General features: G+C 35.5%; 2 protein-coding genes across 5 annotated transcripts in view; one reads left to right on the plus strand and one right to left on the minus strand.

Moving 5' to 3' along the window:
• The window catches only part of LOC127868783 (phosphatidate cytidylyltransferase, photoreceptor-specific-like), a 195479-nt gene that overhangs the window by 148987 nt on the left and 21687 nt on the right, over positions 1-24805 (minus strand). The window lies entirely within an intron of this gene.
• LOC127868776 (uncharacterized) lies at positions 1058-24714 on the plus strand. Its single transcript, XM_052410841.1, has 18 exons — positions 1058-1225; positions 2685-2831; positions 3556-3732; positions 7927-8132; positions 10825-10948; positions 11770-11892; positions 12478-12564; positions 13560-13649; positions 14041-14125; positions 16071-16183; positions 16794-16888; positions 17436-17475; positions 17760-17858; positions 20149-20244; positions 21895-22038; positions 22626-22679; positions 23269-23354; positions 23757-24714. The coding sequence occupies exons 1-18, from the start codon at positions 1064-1066 to the stop codon at positions 24091-24093; spliced, it is 2265 nt and encodes a 754-aa protein (XP_052266801.1). The 5' UTR covers positions 1058-1063; the 3' UTR covers positions 24094-24714.

Genomic DNA, 24805 nt, shown 5'->3' on the forward strand with positions numbered 1-24805 from the left:
ATATAAATGAGGTATGGTAATATAGACTAAAATGAAAGGGTGTTTCATTGTTTATTTCATAAAAACGTGAAGACATCTGTTAATGTGACAGTGGGAAACCCAGCTAAACTGACAATACAAATGTGTCGTAAATATTCATAAAGTATAAGCCCAGGCTGAACTTTAAATTAAATAAGACAATAATAAATATACAAGATATATAGAGCTGACCCGAATTGATCATCATTCTTAAAAAGGCAGAAAAAATAATAATTTAAACAACCAGAACTTAAAGTCAGGCACAAATGTTAACACGATATTTGAATACTTATCTGAACTGAATCAGTATGACTGATACAGGGCAGCGACAACTGTGTAGCTGATCAGCATAAAAAAAGTGACTGGCGATATGCGCTAATTACGCTGTGGGCGCCGCCATCTTGGAAACCTTTCACGGTAGACTGCGTATACGTCGCAAAGTTTTCTGCACACGGCACTGATAGTGATAAGCATGTGTACTCGTTCAACTGCCCTCTAAACTTAGTATCACACGGGATAACACCATTGGTGTAAGTCTTCGTACAACGAGAGATAATCCTTCACATAAACGGAATGAAACGGCATCATATCCTATTAAAATTAATCCTTGGAAGTATCGCCTAAGAGCGTAATTGTTAATTTCGACCATATTGGATTCCTCGTTAGTCTAAAAGGATACAAAGGGCCACAATGGCCAACACTGAATTTGATTGGTCAAAAGAGCCCATGTGACCCCACCCTGAGGTTATACACAAGTAATTAAATATAAGGCTTGAACCAATATAATGTTCAACAATTAAGAAATCGTACAATGACATAAAATCTTTTATGTGTGCATAAAATATTATAAGTTTGTTGCGTGTATAAAAAATGGTAAAAGGCGTTTTGTCGATATCCAAATACAAAACTTGAATTGAAAATCTACTGTCAATTACTAAAGTGTACCTTGTTGCACCACATTTCGCTGTCAACACATAATCGGTGGTCAATTCCAAAATTACTGACTTTGGCGAGGTTCCGGTATTTCCAGTAACCGCTCTGTCACATGATTTGTCATGTGATTATCATCAAAATGGAGACTGGCAGAGGTGGAATTGTTTTCCTGGTTTTGTCTGCCTTGTTGCTACAAACTAACTGCGCAGACACAGAGTACAATGTAGGCATTGGCATCGCGGATATCACAGGACCCGCTGCACAAGTCAACATGGTATGTCAAGAACCTCATATGACAATTACATTGAATGTAAGTGTTGAAAATGATACATGTTATACGGTAATTTTCGGACACTCTAAGTTTTCGGACACCCTCGTTTTTTAGCAAAAATAATTATTTTACGGAATTGTGTCCATAATTCATGTTTCTAAATTTTAAGACAGTATATATAACCACGCTTTTCAACAGACTTTGGCCCTGTTTTCGCTTATCTTGATATCGTCATTAAATGCTTTACATTGATAAAGGTAAACATTGGAACTTACTAAATAGCAACAGTAAAAACTAGAATAAAATCAAAAAGAAAGAAAAAGTCATCCTCATCTGGGCTTAAACCACTGGAGTAAAAGTCTATCACTTAAACCACTCAACCATGATCCTGATCATAAATGAGTGGTGTATTTTATACTTTATATAAGCAATCCTCCTAGTGTCACAAAATATAAGGATAACAACAGAACTCTACAAATTATTCAATCAATTCATGTTTTCAACACTTTATCATTTTCAAGTTTTCACATCATCAAAAGATGCATATAATGGATATTTTGGAGCATGGTAAAGGTTAGGTATTACTGTTTCCTCGCAAATATCACTGCAACGAAAATTTGTGAATCTGCATCAATTTTGTTCAATTTTCTCAAGTGACCAAAACATGAAAAGGTCTCTTTTAAGGTAGATTTTTATGCCGCAAAATCGAATGATCGACGGTAGATTTTTGGCCTGTCTGTCTGCCCGCCCAACCGCCGGCCTGACCACCCGCCGTTCATCCGTTTGTCTGTCTGTCTGTCATTCTGTCCCAAAACTTCAACCTTGGTTAAAGTTTTGTGATAACGTTTGCAATATTGAAGATAGCAACTTGATATTTGGCATGCATGTTTATCTCATGGACCTGCACATTTTGAGTGGTGAAAGGTCAAAGGTATCTTCAAGGTCAAAGGTCAAATATATTGCTTCAAAGCGGCGCAGTAGGGGAATTGTGTTTCACAAACACAGCTCTTGTTTTGTCTTGTATATATCGTACACAAGTTATGTTTTTTACAAAGGTCCAAAGAAATCAATTTTAAATTGTCTTAAACTATCACTGTAACAGCTTGAACAAGAACACATCTTACCTTTATATGCTTTATAAATTGTTTTAAGTCCAATATTAAAGACAATTTTAAAAACTTATGATCATGATATGCTTACAAGCCTAATACAATGTAATAAGGAGTCAATTTGATTTTAAAAACAAGACATTTGAATTGAAAATCAAAACACTAACTCTAAACATCAAACACTAAATTTTTCAAGACCTTAGGCAAGTATATCCTAAATCTTACTTATTCTTCATTTTTATTAAGTTTAGCAAACATGTTTAAAAAAAAAATTGCTGATTGACAATTGAAAAAATGTAAGGAACATCCCAATCCATAACGTTTATAAATACATTTTGTTATCTACTCCACAGATGGGATATGCCAATCCATCTCAAACAACAAAAGGAATACATCTACGTCAGTTCAGCCGGGCCTTTATTTTTGAGGACAAAAACAAAAACACAGTTCTTTTTGTGAACCTTGATGCTTGTATGTTTTCGCAAGGAGTGAAACTGGAGGTAATTATCATTCATAAAGGAATAATAGTTTTATTATGTCATTTTTAGCTTGGCTGTTTTCGGAGAAAACCCAAGGTATCGTCATAGCCAGCTTGTTGTCCGGCGTCGTGCTAAAATCTTTACCTTTTGTTAACCTTTTGAACATTGGCTTTAAAATCAAAGTGCTTCCACCTACAACTTTGAAACTTCATATGTACATGCACCTTGATAAGTTCTACATGCCACACCCATTTTGGGGTCACTAGGTCAAAGGTCAAGGTCACTGTGACCTCTAAAAAATAGTAATATTCTGACAAGCTTTCATTAATTCAAAACTGCACCTGCAGCCGAGTGTTGGCACCCATTATGCGGAGCTCTTGTTTAGTCAAATCATACTCTCTAACCTTGGTTAATGTTTACATCAAGTACTTCTAGTTTTTCGTACTTTAATGTAAAACTGTTCATTAGTCAAAAGGAAAAGAACTTAATTCAATACAATTATGTTAAACTAATTATATCAGCGGATTCATAAAATTCTTTACTAAAAAACTCTGGCCTTTCGTGATGATGCCATTTAAATCCATAAAATTTAATCAATCATAACAGTTTCATCAAAAGGGATCACAAGCATACATGCAAAGAAAAAGGCTGATATGCCCATCTGGCTTTCTATAGTCTTAATGCATAAGTAGATGGTACATGTAATCATGACCATTATTTTAAGCCGTGTTTCAATCATGTGCAGATCATAAGACGCCTAAAGTCAGTCTATGGCACCAAATACACAGAGAGGAACGTGTGCATCAGTGGTACACACACACACTCCGGTCCTGCGGGCTTTCATCAGTACCTGCTGTTTAGCATTACCTCCCTTGGCTTTGTACGCGAGTCCTTTGATGCTCTTGTACAGGGCATTATCATTGTGAGTTGCATTTATTAAATATATAGCTATTCTTTATTTCTGTTTTAATTGATTGGATTGTTCTTGGTTACTATTTTGTATAAAATAAGTTGTATGTTACAAAACATATTTCAGATGCTTTTAAACGTTCAAATGTAAAATATTCTGGCAAATTATAATAATTATCTGCCACCTAATGAGCATTGTTTGTCTGGTAGATTGTCTGTCAGTCCATCTGTCACAAACTTTTCAGGGCTATTATATCTCAGAAACTATATAAACTATACAACATGAAACATCCTAGGTGTATAGATATCAATCAGGAGAAGTGCCATGCACAAGAACCAATATTTCCCATACACTTTCTTACGGTATATAAGAATTATTGCCCTTTCTTGTAGTTGTTTTTGTATGATGTTACTTTTCAGGGCATTATGTCAGATACCATACTCCAGTTCAACATGGCACTTCATGGGTGTGTAGAAATCAATGAGAAAAAGTACCATGAACATAAAGCATAACCCTATATTTTCTTAAATAAAGGTTATTGCCTTTTGTTGTTTTTGTATGATGAAAATATGGTAATTTTCAGGGCTGTATCTCAGATACGATACATGATTTCAACATGAAACTTTCTTGATGCATAGATATAAATGAGGAGAATGGGAATTCAAAAGAAAGCAATTACCCTGCTCTTAATTATTATTTGTATGACAATCAAGGAATTTGCACCCATCCATAAACACAATTTATTTTGCAGGTGATATTAATTCAATGAATTTTCTTGCTTTGCCTGCATTAATTTTATATACTGTACACTATTAATATTCTTTATCATAAACTGTTGTTGTCTTTTAAAAACAAAACAGTTTTGTTGGCACAATAAATTCATCCAATTTCATATAAAGAAAAAAAGAATTCAGGAAATCTGTTTCGTATTATGGTACTCTTTTTGGCACGTTTCGGGGTCATAAAGGGTGACACAACACGGAAAGTGTACCCCATTATCAATCTATCAACTCAGCAATAAGCATCTTATACAGTCCAAAGTGTCACGTTAACAGTGCATCCCAAAATAAACAGCTTTGACCCTAAGCTCATGTTCAAAACATTGAAGCTACTTACTGTAGTGTTGCAGTCAATTACAATTATTTACAAACTAAATACTAAATGCCCATTTAAGAAGATGCCAAAATCAGTTAGATTTGTAAGCAGCAAATCAGGTAACTGTCACATCAATGTTGATTTTGCTGCATAGAGAGTGTTTACTTTGCACATAAATCTTTACTTGGCTAATCGAAAAAAGATACCATTGAATTAACAGCGTTATATTGCATTATAAGCAGATAAATTGTGTATGTCAAATGTCAATCAAGAACATTGTGTGTTACCTTGCCAAACTATATTTTGTTTTACACTTGTTTTGTTTTTTTTCCGACCAAGAAATCCATGAAAATAAGTGTCCCAATAATAACAAAGCTATTACAATTAGTAGCACCTCACTCAACCCTAAAATGAGGTGTGTTCTGGGAAAACCGATCTAAAAGCATGTGTATAAGTACTAGACAGGCTTATCTGGGGGAATACTTAACAGACATGCATTAAGCCAGGTATAAGTACTGTACAGGCTTATCTGGGGGGGATACTTTACAGACATGCATTAAGTCAGGTATGAGTACTGTACAGGCTTATCTGGGGGGATACTATAAAGACATGCATTAAGCCAGGTATGAGTAGTGCTCAGGCTTATCTGGGGGATACTTTACAGACATACATTAAGCCAGGTATGAGTACTAGACAGGCTTATCTGGGGGGATACTTTACAGACATGCATTAAGCCAGGTATGAGAACTGTACAGACTTATCTGGGGGGATACTATAAAGACATGCATTAAGCCAGGTATGAGTACTGTACAGGCTTATCTGGGGGGATACTTTACAGACATGCATTAAGCCAGGTATGAGAAGTGTACAGACTTATCTGGGGGGATACTTTACAGACATGCATTAAGCCAGGTATGAGAACTGTACAGGCTTATCTGGTGCGATACTTTACAGACATGCATTAAGCCAGGTATGAGTACTGTACAGGCTTATCTGGTGCGATACTTTACAGACATGCATTAAGCCAGGTATGAGTACTGTACAGGCTTATCTGGGGGAATACTTTACAGACATGCATTAAGCCAGGTATGAGTACTGTACAGGATTATCTGGTGCGATACTTTACAGACATGCATTAAAGGGGCCTTTTCACAGATTTTGGCATTTTTTAATTCATTCATTAAATGCTTTATATTGATAAATGTAAACATTGGATCGTAAAGGCTTCAGTAAAAAATCAAGAATAAAATTAAAAAAAGGAAAAGAACATTGCCCGGAGCAGGTTTCGAACCAGTGACCCCTGGAGTCCTGCCAGAGTCCTGAAGTAAAAACGCTGTAGCCTACTGAGCTATTCCGCCGAGTACACATACTTGACGTATTTTATACCTTATATAAGCAATCTTTGTAGCTTCACAAAATTTAACGACAAAAACAGAACTCTCCAAATTATTCAATCGTTTCGCGTTGCAACGCTTTATAATTTTTAGGTTTTAAAATCGTCAAAAGATGCATATAATGGCTATATTAGACCATGGTAAATGTTCAGTATTACTGTTTCCTCACAAATATCATAACTAAAACGAAAATTTGCGAATCTGAAACAACTTTTTTCAATTTTGTCAGTTTACCAAAGCGTGAAAAGATCCCTTTAAGCCAGGTATGAGTACTGTACAGGCTTATCTGGGGGGATACTTTACAGACATGCATTAAGCCAGGTTTGAGTACTGTACAGGCTTATCTGGGGGGGATACTTTACAGACATGCATTAAGCCAGGTATGAGTACTGTACAGGCTTATCTGGGGGATACTTTACAGACATGCATTAAGCCAGGTATGAGTACTGTACAGACTTAACTGGGGGGATACTTTACAGACATGCATTAAGCCAGGTATGAGTACTGTACAGGCTTATCTGGGGGGATACTTTGAAGACATGCATTAAGCCAGGTATGAGTACTGTACAGGCTTACCTGAGGGATACTTTACAGACATGCATTAAGCCAGGTATGAGTACTGTACAGGCTTATCTGGGGGGATACTTTACAGACATGCATTAAGCCAGGTATGAGTACTGTACAGGCTTATCTGGGGGATACTTTACAGACATGCATTAAGCCAGGTATGAGTACTGTACAGGCTTATCTGGGGGGATACTTTACAGACATGCATTAAGCCAGGTATGAGTACTGTACAGGCTTATCTGGGGGGATACTTTACAGACATGCATTAAGCCAGGTATGAGTAGTGTACAGGCTTATCTGGGGGATACTTTACAGACATGCATTAAGCCAGGTATGAGTACTGTACAGACTTATCTGGGGGGATACTTAACAGACATGCATTAAGCCAGGTATGAGTAGTGTACAGGCTTATCTGGGGGATACTTCACAGACATGCATTAAACCAGGTATGAGTAGTGTACAGGCTTATCTGGGGGATACTTCACAGACATGCATTAAGCCAGGTATGAGTAGTGTACAGACTTATCTGGTGGGATTCTTTACCGACATGCATTAAGCCAGGTATGAGTACTGTACAGGCTTATCTGGGGGATACTTCACAGACATGCATTAAACCAGGTATGAGTACTGTACAGGCTTATCTGGGGGATACTTTACAGACATGCATTAAGCCAGGTATGAGTACTGTACAGGCTTATCTGGGGGATACTTCACAGACATGCATTAAACCAGGTATGAGTAGTGTACAGGCTTATCTGGGGGATACTTTACAGACATGCATTAAGCCAGGTATGAGTACTGTACAGGCTTATCTGGTGGGATTCTTTACCGACATGCATTAAACCAGGTATGAGTAGTGTACAGGCTTATCTGGGGGATACTTCACAGACATGCATTAAACCAGGTATGAGTACTGTACAGGCTTATCTGGGGGGATACTTTACAGACATGCATTAAGCCAGGTATGAGTACTGCTCAGACTTATCTGGGGGATACTTTACAGACATGCGTTTAGTCAGTTTTCCAGACTGCGGCTCATTTGTATTCAATATAAATCTAAACTGATTATGCAATACAAAAAATTGCTGTCAATGGTATTTGCTTTAAAGGGAATAAAATACCAGTACATGTTTTGTTAATTTTCATCAAGAGCGTTGAAAGAGCAGAGCAGAACTTCCACCCAGCAAACCTGTATGTAAATTCTGGAGAGCTATTGGACTCAAACATCAACAGGAGTCCCTCGGCCTACTTGTTTAATCCCCAAGAGGAGAGGGCAAAGTACCGGTATGACACCGACAAAAATATGACGGTCCTGAAAATTGTTGATGCTGATGGCACTCCTCTGGGAATGATAAGGTGGGATCATGTTGTCAATTTAAGGCTCATATGCTGCTAAATAAATCAGGTTTGTGAGATCAAAGGACATTGACACAATGTGTGGGCTAGGTTTTAGAAATGAACTTATGACAAGTGTTAAATTATGATTCAATTATGTTATTTATATTAGTGTTATTGAATAAAGGGTATTTTAGGGATACCAAGGAAATAACTGTGATTTTTTAAATCGATGCATGTAATCATAGCTGATGGTTATTTGTTATTATTGTCGTTGTTGTTTGTTATTATAGATGTTGCTACTTTGTAATCTAAACTGTAAATGCTTTGTAATCATAACTGTTAGTGCTTTGTAATAATAGCTGATTGTGCTATGTAATCATAGCTGATGATGTTTTATAATCATAGCTGTAGGTGCTTTGTAATCATAGCTGTTGATGCTTTATGATCATAGAATTTGTAGTTTTGCAATCATAGCTGATTGTGCTTTGTAAGGAGATCTGTTGGTTCTTTGTAATCATAGCTGTTGGGGATTTGTAATCAAAGCTGTTGGTTCTTTGTAGTCAAAGCTGTTGGTGCTTTGTAATCATAGTTGATTGTGCTGTGTAATCATAGCTGTTTGTGGTTTGTAATCATAGCTGATTGTCATTTGTAATCAAAACTGTTGGTTGCTTTATTATTAAAACAGATTGTGCTTCTTTGCAATAATTTATGGTAGTGCTTTGTAATCATAGCAGATAGTGCTTTGTAACAAAAACTGTTGGTACTTTGTAATTATAGCAGATTGTGCTTTGGCTTTGTAATCAACGCTGTTGGTGCTTTGTAATCATAGCTGATTTTGCTATGTAATCATAGCTGTTTGTGCTTTGTAATCATAGCTGATAGTCATTTGTAATCAAAACTGTTGGTGCTTTATTATTAACACTGATTGTGCTTCTTTGAAATAATTGATGATAGTGCTTTGTAATCATATCAGATGGTGCTTTGTAACCAAAACTGTTGGTGCTAAGCTTTGTAATTATAACAGATTGTGCTTTGTTACCAAACATTGTTGGTGCTTTGTAATCATAGCAGATTGTGATTTGTGAACATAGCTGTTGATGCTTTGTGATCATAGCTGTTTGTGATTTGTTATTATAGCCGACTATGCTTTGTTATAATATCTGTTTGAGATTTGTTATCATAGATGTTGGTGCTTTGTTATCAAAGCTGATTGTGATTTGTAATCAAAACTGTTGATGCTCTATTATCAAAGCTGATTATGCCTTTTTGCAATTATTGATGATATTTCTGTGTAATTATTGATGATAGTGCTTTGTTATCATAGCTGAATGTGTTTTGCAATCAAACATGTTTGTGCTTTGTAATCATAGCTGATTGTGCTTTGTTATCATAGTTGTTGGTGCTTTGTTTTCATAGCTGTTGATGCTTTGTTATCATAGCTGTTGGGGTTTTGTAATCATAGATGTTTATGGTTTGTTATCATAGCTGTTGGTGGTTTGTGATGGTAGATGTTGGTGCTTGGTAATCATAGATATGGTTTGTTTGTAATCCTAGCTGTTGGTGTTTTGTAATCAAAGCTTCTGGTGCTTGGTAATCCTAGCTGCTGGTGTTTTGTTACCATTGCCTTGTTATCATAGCTGCTGTTGCTTTGTAATCATAGCTGCTGATTCTTACCATTTTATGTTTATTAAAATTGAGTTTAAGATTCTAAATACACCCTTCAATGCAAGATAAAGCCAGTCCCACATTATTGCAATAATTATTCTTATAAACTTATATTTATTTATGTTATCTACAGTTTACTTTTTATGCCCCCAGATCGAATGATCGGGGGTATATGTTTATGGCCTGTCTGTCTGTCATTCTGTCATTCTGTCCCAAAACTTTAACCTTGGTCATAACTTTTGCAATATTGAAGATAGCAACTTGATATTTGGCATGCATGTGTATCTCATGGAGCTACACGTTTTGAGTGGTGAAAGGTCAAGGTCATCCTTCAAGGTCAAAGGTCAAATATATGGCTTCAAAGCGGCGCAATAGGGGGCATTTTGCTCTACAAACACAGCTCTTGTTATTTCTGTTACAAAGAATTCGTTCTAAGAAAACCGTTTTTAACAATTCTGGCCTTTTTTATATAAATTATGCGACAATGTTGACACTGGATCATATTTATTCATAGTCTTATTGTTAAATTGATCAACTGTCATCTACCATACACACAACAACAAATAACAAGTGATCTGGGACAATTAATTTTTGTGGTTATTGTTATTGCTGCATTATAACTTTCAATTACATTGCTTATCCATTTGAAAAAGTTTTTAATGACTGTACTCAAAAGCTGTCTAATCTTCAGTATCTCAGTTTTGGCATTGTGACCATTTCCAACCATAACTTATTCAATAAAATACGAATTTAGGAAAATATTATAGTTTGATTTTTGTTTTTGAACATTCTGTACACTAAATATATCAACTGTATAATTCTTAGATTTATGTTAACTGCGCTATCTTCTTCTTTGTCTATATGTTAGACTTTCAAGTGGAAGAATTAATTGTTAGTAATCATGCTTAGTTAAGCATAGATGAGAAGGGCATGCAATGATCGTTTGAGATTCTTGACTTTAATTAACATAATGCAAATTGAAGCATGAATTTTCAGAATAGAATTAAATATTTATCTTTTTTTAATCATGATGGGTTTGTTACAGTTGGTTTGCAGTTCACTGTACGAGCATGAACAACACCAACCACCTGATCAGTAGCGACAACAAGGGGCTTGCAGCACTCATGTATGAGGCAGACATCAACGGGAAGGACGTGCTGCCAGGAAAAGTGAGTTTGAGCTTCAGCCCTTAACTGTCTGCTGTTTAATATTAAACATGTGAAGAATGTTAAAAAAATCAAAATCTCCGAATGAAGAGTATTTAGAACCTCAACCCCATACTGTTGTTGTGCGTGAATGGTTGTAAGGGAGAAATCAATGATCTCCTAGTGCTATTACTCTAAGTTTTCAGACACTTTAAAAGTATCATTTTTGTTTGTGTCCTAAAATTTAAATACAAAACATTATTCAACAAAAACAGTATTGGATAATTTTGAGAGCAGGAACATATAGCTGTAGATAATTGAATTGTTTATTTATACTTATGAAGAAATCACTTATCCTCATAATCAATTGAATCAACATACATGTGTGATTTGGTACTTATGTACATCATACAGTTGTTCCATTATTACACAGCATGCAAACACATTGATCGGAAAATTTGAGTAACACAAAATAATTATCTTGGTTTACAAAGAGATTGTACTTTAACTTAGCATGTGTAAAATCTAAGGGCAATTGCAGTATTTTTATCACTTGACGCCAATATAGTATGTTGGAATTATTAAAGCCTGAATGTCACAAACTCTTGTATCCATAAGAAAATTCTAGCTACTCAAGCAAAAAATTATATAAAAAATACCAATTCCATTTCTGTATCTTGGAGTGTTTTTTGAGCTTAGCTTTGGTAATAGACTATTCTCTTCATATTTCCTATTTTGAGGAATCTATACAAATATATTAATCTATATACCGTTCAAAAAATAAAATTTATATCCCAGCATAGTAGAGTTTAACTGATCATCCTGAATGTTTGTCCCTATTTCAGGGTAGATTTGTTGCTGCGTTTGCTCAGGCCAATGAAGGAGACGTATCACCCAACACCCAGGGTCCTCACTGCCTCGACACGGGGCTGCCATGTGACTTCAACCACAGCACATGTAATGGCCGGGTACGTCTCTCTCGCTACTTGCAATATTGGTGTCTTCCAAACAATTTATCTATCCTAGTTTGTTATGGATTTTGGAAATAAAATATATGCATACCGGGGTATTTGTAAGTACAAAATTTTGCGGTATGATTTTAAATTTTTTGAAATTGGTCATCTTTGTTCTCGAAGATATAAGTGGTTATTTCAATCTTTTGATATGGCCAGAGTTTTACAGTATGAATTTATTTTGCGCTTACATGCTTTAAGCTAACTATACTACATTTCCAACTGTTATATTGTGCCATATATAAGTTCGGTTGGTCAAACAAATTATGTTTCTCGTATCTTTGTTTCAAATTGAAATGAAGAATGTTTTTATTTTATTTTTAATTACTGGTATTTTTGTCTTGAATTGAAATTTTTCATAATAACTTTATTACCATGAAAGAAGATTTACCATGAAATAAAAGTAAATTAAAATAGCATAGACATGTTTCAACTGAATATAAACTTATTTACACAATTAATAATATCGACCATCAGAACCATATTGTCATAAAAATCTACTTTGCGGTGTCTGTTATGTCTGTATCTATACAATCACAGAATGAGATGTGTATAGCATTTGGGCCAGGCAAGGACATGTTTGAAAGCACTCGTATCATAGCAACCAACCAGTATAAGAAGGCTAAGGTATGTTGCATAGTCAGTGAATCGCAATAGTACTATATTGATTATACAAAATGATGGTCTGCAAGGACATTATGCAGCAGTTTGATGACTAATGTGTCCTCACTATTACATATACCTTAATTAGAATCTACTGTAAGTTTTCAGACACTTAAAAATAATGATTATTTTTTGTGTCTTAAAATTTAGATACGGAAAATATAAAAAAATTCAAGTGTCTGAAAATTTAGAGGCACAAACTAAATGTCCGAAAATTATAATTATATTGAAATAAAAGCAATAAATCAATGCACAATAGTGTTTATACTTCAAAATAAAAACAACTTCACAGCTTTTGCTTACTCTTGCCTGAAATGATACAGAACAAAAAACTAAATGCATTTAACATACTGCTTCCTTAATAGGAAGATATAATTTAAAATGCTGTTGGGTGAAGCAATTGTTTTCTACCGGTATACATGGTTATATACCGATTTATGCAAATGTTATGGTTCATTGCCCTCACGCATGCTTGTTCCAGATTTTATGGCCTTTATCGGTTTGTAAAACCCCATGATCAAAGTGTAAAAAAAATAAGCGAATACAGTGCTGAACTCTGGTAAAAATAGCGCTGTAAAATATACTGTCGGAAAATTTAGAGTCATTAATGATAGACAAAAACGCGCATGTCGGAAAATTTAGAGTCACAAAAAATAATAATTTTGGCCAAAAAGGGGGTGTCCGAAAACTTAGAGTAATTACGGTATCCACTGTTGTTATTTACATCAGAACATAATTTGTCAATGACTTTGCATATATCATAGAATAACATGTTATGTTGTAAAATTATTAAGATATTAAAAAACAAGAAACAGATGATTGACTATGGTCACATTGATATGTGTCTTTTTACATGTATGAATAAATGTGTACATGTTTGTTAAAATGCAATACATGAATTCAGATAATTAACAAGCACATAGTACTGAAGTAATCTATAGTACACATATTTAAAACAGGAGCTGTTTGACTCTGCTACAACCAAATTGACGGGTCCAGTTGATTTCCGACACACATACACTGACATGACCAAACAGTCTCTTGAAGGGGTACAACATATTCTTCAAATATAATCAAGTTTGCAATAACCTCTCTTGATCTGTTTTAGATTAAATATTTTTTTGTAAAAATGTGGTAATTGTAAGAGGTGTTCTTCTAGTCATGTTTCTTTTAATTAATCTAGAATTAAAACAAAAATATTATAACTGAAAGACTAGATTGATAATTTATTATTAAAGGAAAATGTTGTGTATTAAGTGCAATCAAGTTAAACATGATTTTTAGTTAGACTATTTTAATGGAAACAATATTTATAACCTCACTGAGGTTGGAAGAATCTTCTTTGCCACAAATAGATCTAACTGTTAAATAGATACATCAATTTTGTTTTATTTCTTTTCTTTTTCTATGTGATAATATCTCTGAACCTTCATCTTGCAGGGAAGGACCACATGCCCAGGTGCTATGGGTTACAGCTTTGCTGCGGGTACAACTGACGGACCTGGGGCTTTCAATTTTGAACAGAGTAGGCCGATTGTACATACACTCTAGTTCCTGTGATATTTTAAGACCATTTAAATTTAACTTAATTGTGTTGTGTTATATTTCCTTTGAGTTTGATAATGCTGCCTCCTTTCAAAAACATTTGTCTGAGCCATTTTCCAAATTTGGCTTTATCAAATAGAGATATCTTGGCTAAATTTGTACATTTATCATGTGGGGTCAAAAACTGCGGCAAAGTGAAAAAAATCTTATATATTATATACCGGTATGAGCCCTATTGACTAGAAATGTTAGCTTAACTTTATTTCTGATGATATCTCAGCTCGTTTAAGAAAATGGGTATTGTAGCATAACAAAAAAAGGTCAGCAGGTCAAATTGAATAAAAGTATGTGAGTATGTAGAGTCCACCTGTTTTGCTTAATCTTTATGAAGCTTGCTGAGGACAATATAGCGACTCATTGGAAGCATCTTCCAAGGTCATTACCATAATTTTTTAGATGAGAGCAATCTTCTTTGTGCTGTGCAAACTTTTGTTCTCTGATTATCTAACACCTAGTAAGAAACAAAGTCACCGATGCCAAAAATGCCTTCATTTATTGCATAGCTGTCTAACCCAGTTGTAGACCTTTTAACCTTTATCAACAGCCAATACAATTCTAGGGAAATTTTCCCCCAGTAGAAATGATAAATCAATTCTGCTACTGCATCGGCCAAATTAAAAAAAAGATAGGGATGTAGCATTGCCTTTTGCTACAATGCTAACTGAAAATTGACTGTGTGGAACTTTGTTATATTACATTCTTTGTCATAGCTCATTCATGTTCTCTACAGGAAATACATCCCCATCATCTGTGTGGAACTTTGTTATCGCTCATTCATGTTCTCAACACACAGGAAATACATCCCCATCATCTGTGTGGAACTTTGTTATAGCTCATTCATGTTCTCTACAGGTACCACATCCCTGTCACCTGTGTGGAACTTTGTTATAGCTCATTTATGTTCTCGACAGGCACCACATCCCTGTCACCTGTGTGGAACTTTGTTATAGCTAATGCATGTTCTCTACAGGAAATACATCCCCATCATCTGTGTGGAACTTTTTTATCGCTCATTCATGTTCTCAACACACAGGAAATACATCCCCATCATCTGTGTGGAACTTTGTTATAGCTCATTCATGTTCTCTACAGGTACCACATCCCTGTCACCTGTGTGGAACTTTGTTATAGCTCATTCATTTTCTCTACAAGCACCACATCCCTGACACCTGTGTGGATCTTTGTGATAGCTCATTCATGATCTCAACAGGTAATACATCCCCATCACTTGTGAAGAACTTTGTCAAAGGTCATTATTGTTCCCTAAATGCACCACCTCCCCATCACTTGTGTAGAACTTTGGCAAAGGTCATAATACCGGTAGTTCTCTTAAGGCACCACCACCTCATCAACTGTGTAGAACTTTGTCAAAGGTCATAATTGATCACTTAAAGCACCACCTCCCCATCACTTGTGTAGAACTTTGTCGAAGGTCATTATTGTTCTCTTAAGGCACTACCTCCACATCCGGTGTGTAGAACTTTATCAAAGGTCATTATTTTTCTCTAAAGGCACCACCTCCTCATCACCTTTGTAGAACTATGTTAAAGGTCATTATTGTTCTCTAAAGGCACCACCTCCCAATCACGTGTGTAGAACTTTGTCAAAGGTCATAATTAATCTCTTAAAGCACCACCTCCACATCACTTGTGTAGAACTTTGTCAACGGTCATAATTGTTCTCTTAAGGCACCACCTCCCCATCACTTGTGTAGAATTTTGTCAAAGGTCATAATTGTTCTCTTAAGGCACCACCTCCCCATCACCTGTGTAGAACTTTGTTGAAGGCCATTATTGTTCTCTTAAGGCACCACCTTCCCATCACCGGTGTTGAACTTTGTTAAAGGTCATTGTTGTTCTTTTAAGGCAGCACCTCCCCTTCACCGGTGTGGAACTTTGTCAGCCACCTGATTAAGAATCCATCAGCAGAACAGATCAAGTGTCACCACCCTAAGCCTATACTTTTGGACACGGGTGAGGTGAGAAACAATTTTTGTGTTCTTTCTTTAACATGGTCTTCACATAAAAAAAGCTCTGATGCAAATAAATAATAAATCTAATAACGGTCTTCAGTTGAATATCAAAAAAATAAATATTTTATTACCTTAAGATTCTGAAATTGTGTTGTATGTTTATTGCTTACCCATTCAATACAATGCAAGAGTATATAAACAAATATTTTCCTTGGAGTAGTTTTTATTTAACTATGACTTAGAAAGTCTTGCTTATTCTATTCTTTAGTGCAGTCAAAATATATATTTATCATTAGTTTAGAGAAATAATACGACAATTTCATCGTATGGAAACAAACTTGTTTGTGTTTGCACAATTAATGAACCTTTAAAAAAAGGAAAATAAAGTATCAAACATAGCATCTGCATGTTTAAGGAACAAAAATAATGCTTTGACAACATACTTAAATCAATGCTTTCAAGTCTAATGACTTAAATCAATGCTTTCAAGTCTAATGCTTTTGTGAGTTCAAAATTATTTAATTGTTTGAACTGAATGAAAACAGAGTTATTTTTTGTGATTTGTTTTGTTTGAACTGAATGACAATAGTGTTTTTTTGTGTGATTTGTTTTACAGATGGACTTCCCATACGCGTGGGAGCCGGCCATTGTGGACACACAGCTGCTGAGGATAGGACAGCTGTTCTTGATTGCAGTGCCTGCTGAGTTCACGTAGGTCTACATAGTGTGTGGGAGTGATCAGCAAGATAAAATATAACCCACGTTATGGGAAAACAGCATAGCCCCAAACCAGTCTGCACATCCTCACAGTCAGGTCCTAAGCTACAGTGTCCTCATTTTCCCATAACGAGGGTAATATTAACCACTCAGAAGCAAAAACAGCATAAAGCCAGAACAGCCTGCGAGTAACTTGCAGTCTTTTCAGGTTTTATACTGTTTATACTGTTTGCTTCTCATCAGTATTTTAGGGTTGGAAATGAAGCCTTTAAAACTTGAATCTAGTAAGAAAGGTCTTTAATTCAATTTAACTTTCCAAAGGACTACAAATGTGTAAAAATATGTATCTAAGTGGGAAAGGGTTAATTCCTGCTGATCACTCCCACAATGAGACCATGAAACCTTGCGTGACTATAAAAGACAGAGCAGATTCCGACCAGAGTGACTTAACTTTTATGATCATTTATTTTATTATGATTTTTTTTTTAACCTTCGTTTGTTCTCCAATTTAGTTATGTTAGTTTAATTTCTTTTTGCCTAGAACTATGGCTGGACGAAGAACAAGGGATGCTGTTGCACAGGTGTGTTAAGTTCCATTGTATAGCATAATTTTATAGATAGATTTCATTTGCCTTAACTTAGTAAATTTTCATATAGCAAAGTCAATTAATTTAGTTCATTCTGGCTCTGGTGTCATATGTTATGTTCAGTTACTTTTTATGTTTCTAGTTGATTATTTGAACTCTTTTACAAATGTATATGTTGTCTTTTTAATTTTTTGTTCCAACTCCATCTTGGAGAACAATGTTGTGTTATTATCAGAATAAAAACCAGAACTTAAAGCAAATACAAAACAATCTTGCAGAGCCTCATGGCTGCTGGGTTTACTGATAAGCCCATCCCTGTGATTGCCGGGCTTTCCAATGACTATGCAGACTATGTGACGACCTTTGAAGAATATCAGGTAGGCTTGCACTGCATTATAAAATATCTACTTAGTCCAGGCTCTTCTAGAGCTTGTTATGACCCAGGACATGTCTTATATCAAATAGTCAGTGCCTATATGAGGGTTTGTCTTGAACTCAATCAAGAAATTCTACTGAACACCACATGGAGCCTTCTGGCCTTGTTGTGATCAACCAGTCAGTACTAAAGGGGCCTTTTCACGCTTTGGTAAATTGACAAAATTCAAAAAAATGATTTCAGATTCGCAGATTTTTCCTTGAAGTTATGATATTTGTGAGGAAACAGTAATACTGAACATTTACCATGCTCTAAAATATCCATTATGTGCATCTTTTGACAATTTAAAAACCTGAAAATTATAAAGCGTTGCAACGTGAAACGATTGAATAATTTGGAGAATTCTGTTGTTGTCATTATATTTTTTGATACTACGAGGATTGCATATATAAAGTAAAAGTACGTTGATCATGTTATGAGAGCGGATGGTCTAGTGGATAGAGCGGTAGACTTTTGCTCCATGGCTCCAGGGGGTCAGTGGTTCGAGCCCCGTTGAGGGTTACTTTTTTATGTTCCCCCAAAATTTATTTTGGGAGGAGCATATAGTCGCCGCTTTGTCTGTCCGTCCGTTCGTGTGTCCGTCCATGCACAATTTTTGTACGGGCTATTTCTCAGCAACTAATGACCGGAATTCAATGAAACTTTATGGGAAGCTTCACTACCAAGAGATGTGCATATTATCAGCGGGTTCTGGTTGGATGATTTTTCACAGAGTTATGGCCCTTTGAAATTATCCATTAACTTTACATATAGTGCAATTTTTGTCCGGGCTTTTTCTCAGCAACTAATGACCGGAATTCAATGAAACTTTATGGGAAGCTTCACTACCAAGAGAAGATGTGCATATTATCAGCGGGTTCTGGTTGGATGATTTTCACAGAGAAATGGCCCTTTGAAATTTTCTATAAAAAAACGCTTGTCCCCCCAACTACTGTGCCCTCAAGACGTTTCCTTTTATCTGAATATATAGTGCAATATTGTGACCAAAAAAAACTTTGGGGAGCATCACCCGTCTCCGACGGTTTCTTGTTTAAATTCTTTATTTGTATTCTTGTTTTTTTACTGGAGATTTTTAGACCCAATGTTAACATTTATCAATATAAAGCATTTAATGACAAACTTCAAAGCATGCCAAAATCTGTGAAAAGGCCCCTTTAAACACATCACGGACTGAAGCTGAAGATTATTGATTTCTGTTAGGCATGAAAATTGTATCTACAGTGACACTCCTTTTGAAATTGAAAATGCATTGAAACGCAATGTTCCACTAAATTTCAAGAGGGCTTCAAGATCAATTCGTGACCCCTCAGTTACAAAAAAAAAGTCAATAGAATCATTAGACTTTCTATAATTAATAAATACAAAGTTGATTCACATGTATGTAAAACTATTATATAATATGAAAACATATTCTGAAGGCAAGAGTTAAATATATAAAAGTTTTTTTTTCATTAATTGTCCTTTATGAAAACGTTGTTGTTGTTTTTTCATTTTGGTCGATTTTAAGATAATTCTAAAGGTATTGACTTAACTCAAATTATTTCATCACACTTATAAATTTAGTCTGTAAAAAATGAGGTAACTCATTCAAGGCTTTGGACAGTGTTTTAGCCCTTTTTCAACTGTTACCATTCAGTTAAATTTCTCTTTTTGTTAAGAAACATTGACTCAAAATAAAAAATATATATTTCATCATAGTTCTGGATTTGATTGGTAACCTAGGGTTGAATGTCAAACTATTTATATTTTTGGAATATATTTACACAGCTTTTAAAAAATAAGTCTTTAAAATTTCAACTTTTAAAACACATATTTTCATGGTATATTTACACAATTTAAAAAACAACAACATATGATGAACATAACTCAACAAACACTTCTGGATCTGTTCTGACATTATTATGTATTACTGCGATGAACATAACAACTCAACAAACACTTCTGGATCCGTTCTGACATTATTGTGTATTACTGTGATGAACATAACAACTCAACAAACACTTCTGGATCCGTTCTGACATTATTATGTATTACTGCGATGAACATAACAACTCAACAAACACTTCTGGATCCGTTCTGACATTATTGTGTATTACTGTGATGAACATAACAACTCAACAAACACTTCTGGATCCGTTCTGACATTATTATGTATTACTGTGATGAACATAACAACTCAACAAACACTTCTGGATCCGTTCTGACATTATTATGTATTACTGTGTTAACAGGAACAAAGATATGAGGGAGGCTCAACAATTTATGGACCAAACACCCTGGAGGCATACATAAATGTCTACAAGAACCTGTCCAAAGCAATGACAATGGTAATCATAGATATCCTTACAATGTCATTTGCTTTCTTGCATGAAGCCGTGGTAAAAAATACATGGTAAATCTAGTGTTAATTTTCATTAATTTAGCAAAGAAGTAGAACAACAAAACCATTAGACAAATGCTTCATGTCTTTGTGTTGAGCAAACTTATCCTTATGTAACAGTACAACCTTATGTTGTTATTAGCTCTCCTCTTTTATAACATGAAACAGATGGCATGATATATGCATGGCAAAAATGGACCTTACAGCACATTAAACATCTCCAAAACAATTATGACCTGCGCATGGAAAAATTGGCATCGAATATCCAAACAGGGTAACTCTAGATAGGACCTGCTATGGGGAAAATATGGTGCTAGAATATCCAAATAGGGTTACTCCAGATATGACCTTCTTTGGGAAAAAGGGGCTTAGAATACCTAAACAGTGTAACTCCAGATATGACCTGCTATGGGGAAATGGATCTAGAATATCCAAACAGTGTAACTTAAGATATGACCTGCTTGGGAAAAAAGGGCTTAGAACACCCAAAAAGTGTAACTCCAGATATGACCTGCTATGGGCAAAAAATTGGTTTAGAATATCCAAACAGAGCAACTCCAGAAATGACATTCTATGGGGGAAAATGGGCATAGAATATCCAAATAGTGTAACGCCAGATACAACCTGGTTGGGGGGAAAAGGGCCTTAAATATCCAAACAGTGTAACTCCAGATATGACCTGCTTTGGGAAAAAATGGACCCAGAATATCCAACAGTGTAACTCCAGATATGACCTGCTTTGGGAAAAAATGGACCTAGAATATCCAAACAGTGTAACTCCAGATATGACCTGCTTTGGGAAAAAATGGACCCAGAATATCCAACAGTGTAACTCCAGATATGACCTGCTGTGGGAAAAATGGACCTACAATATCCAAACAGTGTAACTCCAGATATGACCTGCTTTGGGATAAATGGTCCTAGAATTTCCAAACAGTGTAACTCCAGATATGACTTGCTTTGGGAAAAACATGGGCCTAGAATTTCCAAACAGTGTAACTCCAGACATAACCTGCTTTGGGAAAAAATGGACCTAGAATTTCCAAACAGTATAACTCCAGATACCACCTGCTTTGGGAAAAATGAGTCTAGAATATGCAAACAGTGTGACTAAAGACATGATCTGTGTCATGTGAAGATGTACCTCAGGGCATATCCAAACTTCAAGCTCTAGATATGACCTCCATCATGTGAAAATCAACATCCTTTAAAAAATCTTCCTTAGTGCATATCAGGACTATTTAGTTCTAGATATACCTCTGCATTCATATACCCTAAGGAGGGCTCATAATGTCCGCTAATGAGATCACATAATTTATTATGAATTATAGTGGACATGTTAGATTCAGACCAGACTGCAGAAATATTGCATGATAGCCATTTCCACACAACACAGCTCAAATGACATTACAAAAATCAGTTTTACATCAAAGTAATAATGCACAATGTGTACACTTAGGTTTTGAGACATGCCGTTTGATTATAATACTCTTAAATATGGTGAAACTCAATATCAACAAACAAATTAATAGCATAAAATATTGATGAGTTTTGCAACTTACAATGTCTTTAATAGACATGACTTGTTGTTTTCCAGGGTAGCCCTGTGGCCCCAGGCCCAAACCCTCCTGACCTCATTTCTAAGCAGATCAGTTTTCTGCCCCCTGTGATCCTGGACCGAGCTCCCTTCGGAAAGTCCTTTGCCGAGTGCACCCAGCAGCCTGGAGCTGTGTGCAAGCAGGTACGACAATCCTTGTAGTTGTATGACCCTGCAGGAAGGGGTAATATAGTGCATGTATAAGCTACATGTAAGACTACCTCAATCTCAATGCTTTCACCCATAGTAACAGCATATTCGTGGTACAGCAAATTTGTACACTGCAACTGCTATAACTGTGGAATTTTAGCATCATCTTTATTTACATCAGAATTATGTTTTTTAACAACTAAGTGTAATAGATTTAATTCAGAACTCAAGAGAAAATGGGGTTTTCATGTTTTTTAACATAATATTCAAATAAAAGAGACCTTAATCCAAGGTGTAATGTATTTATGTGACACAATTGCAGAGCACTTGAAAATTGTTGAACCCAAGGCATAAGTTAAGCTCCATATAAGGTAATTTAACAAAGCACTATTTTCCAAACAAGGATTGATTTTTACCAATTATTAGTTAATTAATGTGTTAGCTAACAGTTCATTGATGATAGGAGCAACCAATCCAAACAATCTTTGGACAAACAACCTTAGACAAGTAGAAAGATTGATCAAGTATGTTTTTAGCTTTAGCAAATGTCAGATTGCTAACTTTTGTAGTCACTTTTTAAGGGGGAGAGGGTCACAGCAAAGTTTGTTGGTGCCAACCCAAGAAACAACTTAAGGGTAAGTTGAAGTTGTGTAGTCCTAATATTTGCTTCTATAAAATTTAACCCATTATCTCGCAGCTAAAATGTGAAGACCTTTTGTTTGCCAACCACTTTCTCAACGGATTGCAAGCATTTTATGTTGGTCATTTAAAGATGTAGATGTTTACTTAGTATTTTAACATTAAATATTTTTGAAGCACATGTTTGTGTTTTTATTGTAACTCATTTATTACAGATAATTAAAAGTGAATATTAAATCAATTCATAAATGTATGACAAATTTTGACTTGGTGCACTGAAATAGATTGGCAGCATTTTGTTAAACAGCAATATGAACCCTTTCAGTGCTGAAACCGAATTTTGAAGATCTTTGCAGACAGTTTGGATCCAGATGAGACGCCACAGAACGTGGCGTCTCATCAGGATCCAAACTGATTGCTATTCTGATAGTATTCTTTGAAAAAAATTGAAGAAAATGCTAATTTTAGAAATTCAGCAGACGACATTTTAGCAGACGACAAATTTCCCAGCATTCAAAGGGTTAAGCCCTTCACTACCCAAGTCTGTCCTCTTGCATGTACAAGTACATTGCATCCCTACTTCAGCTGGAAGACACATTCCTGAAAGTGCAGTACCAGGTGAACACCTCAAACTTTACAACGGTCTACACAGATGCTCACTGGGAAACCAGGTTTGCAAACTAACTTGGCTGTTGTGAATTATCCACAACTACCAATCTATCATGAAAATCATTGCATCAAGTAACATTTATTGGATTGTGTAGGTTTATTATAACATTAAAAAGTATGTTACAGTCAGTTACATGGTGGTATTGAACAAAAATTGTGTGTGTGTGTGTGTGGGGGGGGGGGGGGGGGGGGGGGGGTGATCAATAGAAAAAAGTCTTTTATTCACAACAAAAATCTTCAAGTAACAATATGTTAAACCTCCCCCCATGCCCATCGCCCCCCAAAAAGCTAAGTTGTCCTTGTTTTTAGAAAAATATGCACATGCAGTTGTTTTTTTTAAACCAAACACACTTAGATTAAATATTTTTAAAACATTGTTTTATTGTATAAGATGTTCATTGCAGGTTTGAATGGGAGTCTAAGGGGTTGTTTGAGAGCGAGGTCACAGTGACCTGGGACATTCCTCTAAACCAGGCCCCTGGCAACTATGCCATTCTGTACTACTGCGATCACAAAGAACTCGGTGGCAACATTAATTTAGCAGAAGGGACTACGCAGTCATTCAAGGTCGTGAACTCTGACAAAAAGTTTGCGACCTCAAAGATGGATCAGTATCAGAAGAAGTTGGAACGCAAAGAGCAGCTGCTGAAGAATCAAAATGAGATTTTGAAAGGAAAGAAGGGGAACTTGAATATTCTTTCAAAAAGATTGAATGCTCAAAAAGATAGCAATACTGTTTAACTGTTTGATGGTTTCACACTTAGTACCTTTTTTTGTCCCCTACCGGTTTCACCAGAGGGGACTTATGGTTTTCGCTCTGTGTGTTTGTCTGTCTGTGAGTCTGTCACACTTTTCTGGATCCTGTGATAACTTTAAAAGTTCTTAATATTTTTTCATGACACTTGAAACATGGATAGATGGCAATATGGACATTATGCATGTCATTTCATTTTGTTCCTACATTAAAAATTATGGTTGCTATGGCAACAAATAGACTAAAAATACTGCTGAAAATGGTGGTTTTCTGGATCCTGTGATAACTTTAAAAGTTCTTAATATTTGTTCATGAAACTTGAAACATGGATAGATGGCAATAAGGACATATGCACGTCATTTCATTTTGTTCCTACGTCAAAAATTATGGTTGCTATGGCAACAAATAAAAAATATATATTTCTGACAATGGTGGAGCCGGGTAGGGGACATATATTGCTTGGCAATAGTCTTGTTATTAAAGTGTTGAGCTTGCAGATATTTTACTCAGGTCATGATTATTATATCTTTGAACAATTGATGTTTTGTAATATTCATGTTTTTGATTTTTTGTTGTTAACCATTGAAAAATAAAATAGTGCAAAACATGCTAATCTTGTATGAGCTGCTTCATGTGAAAATGGGTTTATTCCATATGGAGCTAGCTAGCTCCAGAGCAGCCTGGGCATCTGTGCGGTCT

Source organism: Dreissena polymorpha, chromosome 2 (genome assembly GCF_020536995.1).
Source record: "Dreissena polymorpha isolate Duluth1 chromosome 2, UMN_Dpol_1.0, whole genome shotgun sequence".
Taxonomy (NCBI): Eukaryota; Metazoa; Mollusca; class Bivalvia; order Myida; family Dreissenidae; genus Dreissena; species Dreissena polymorpha.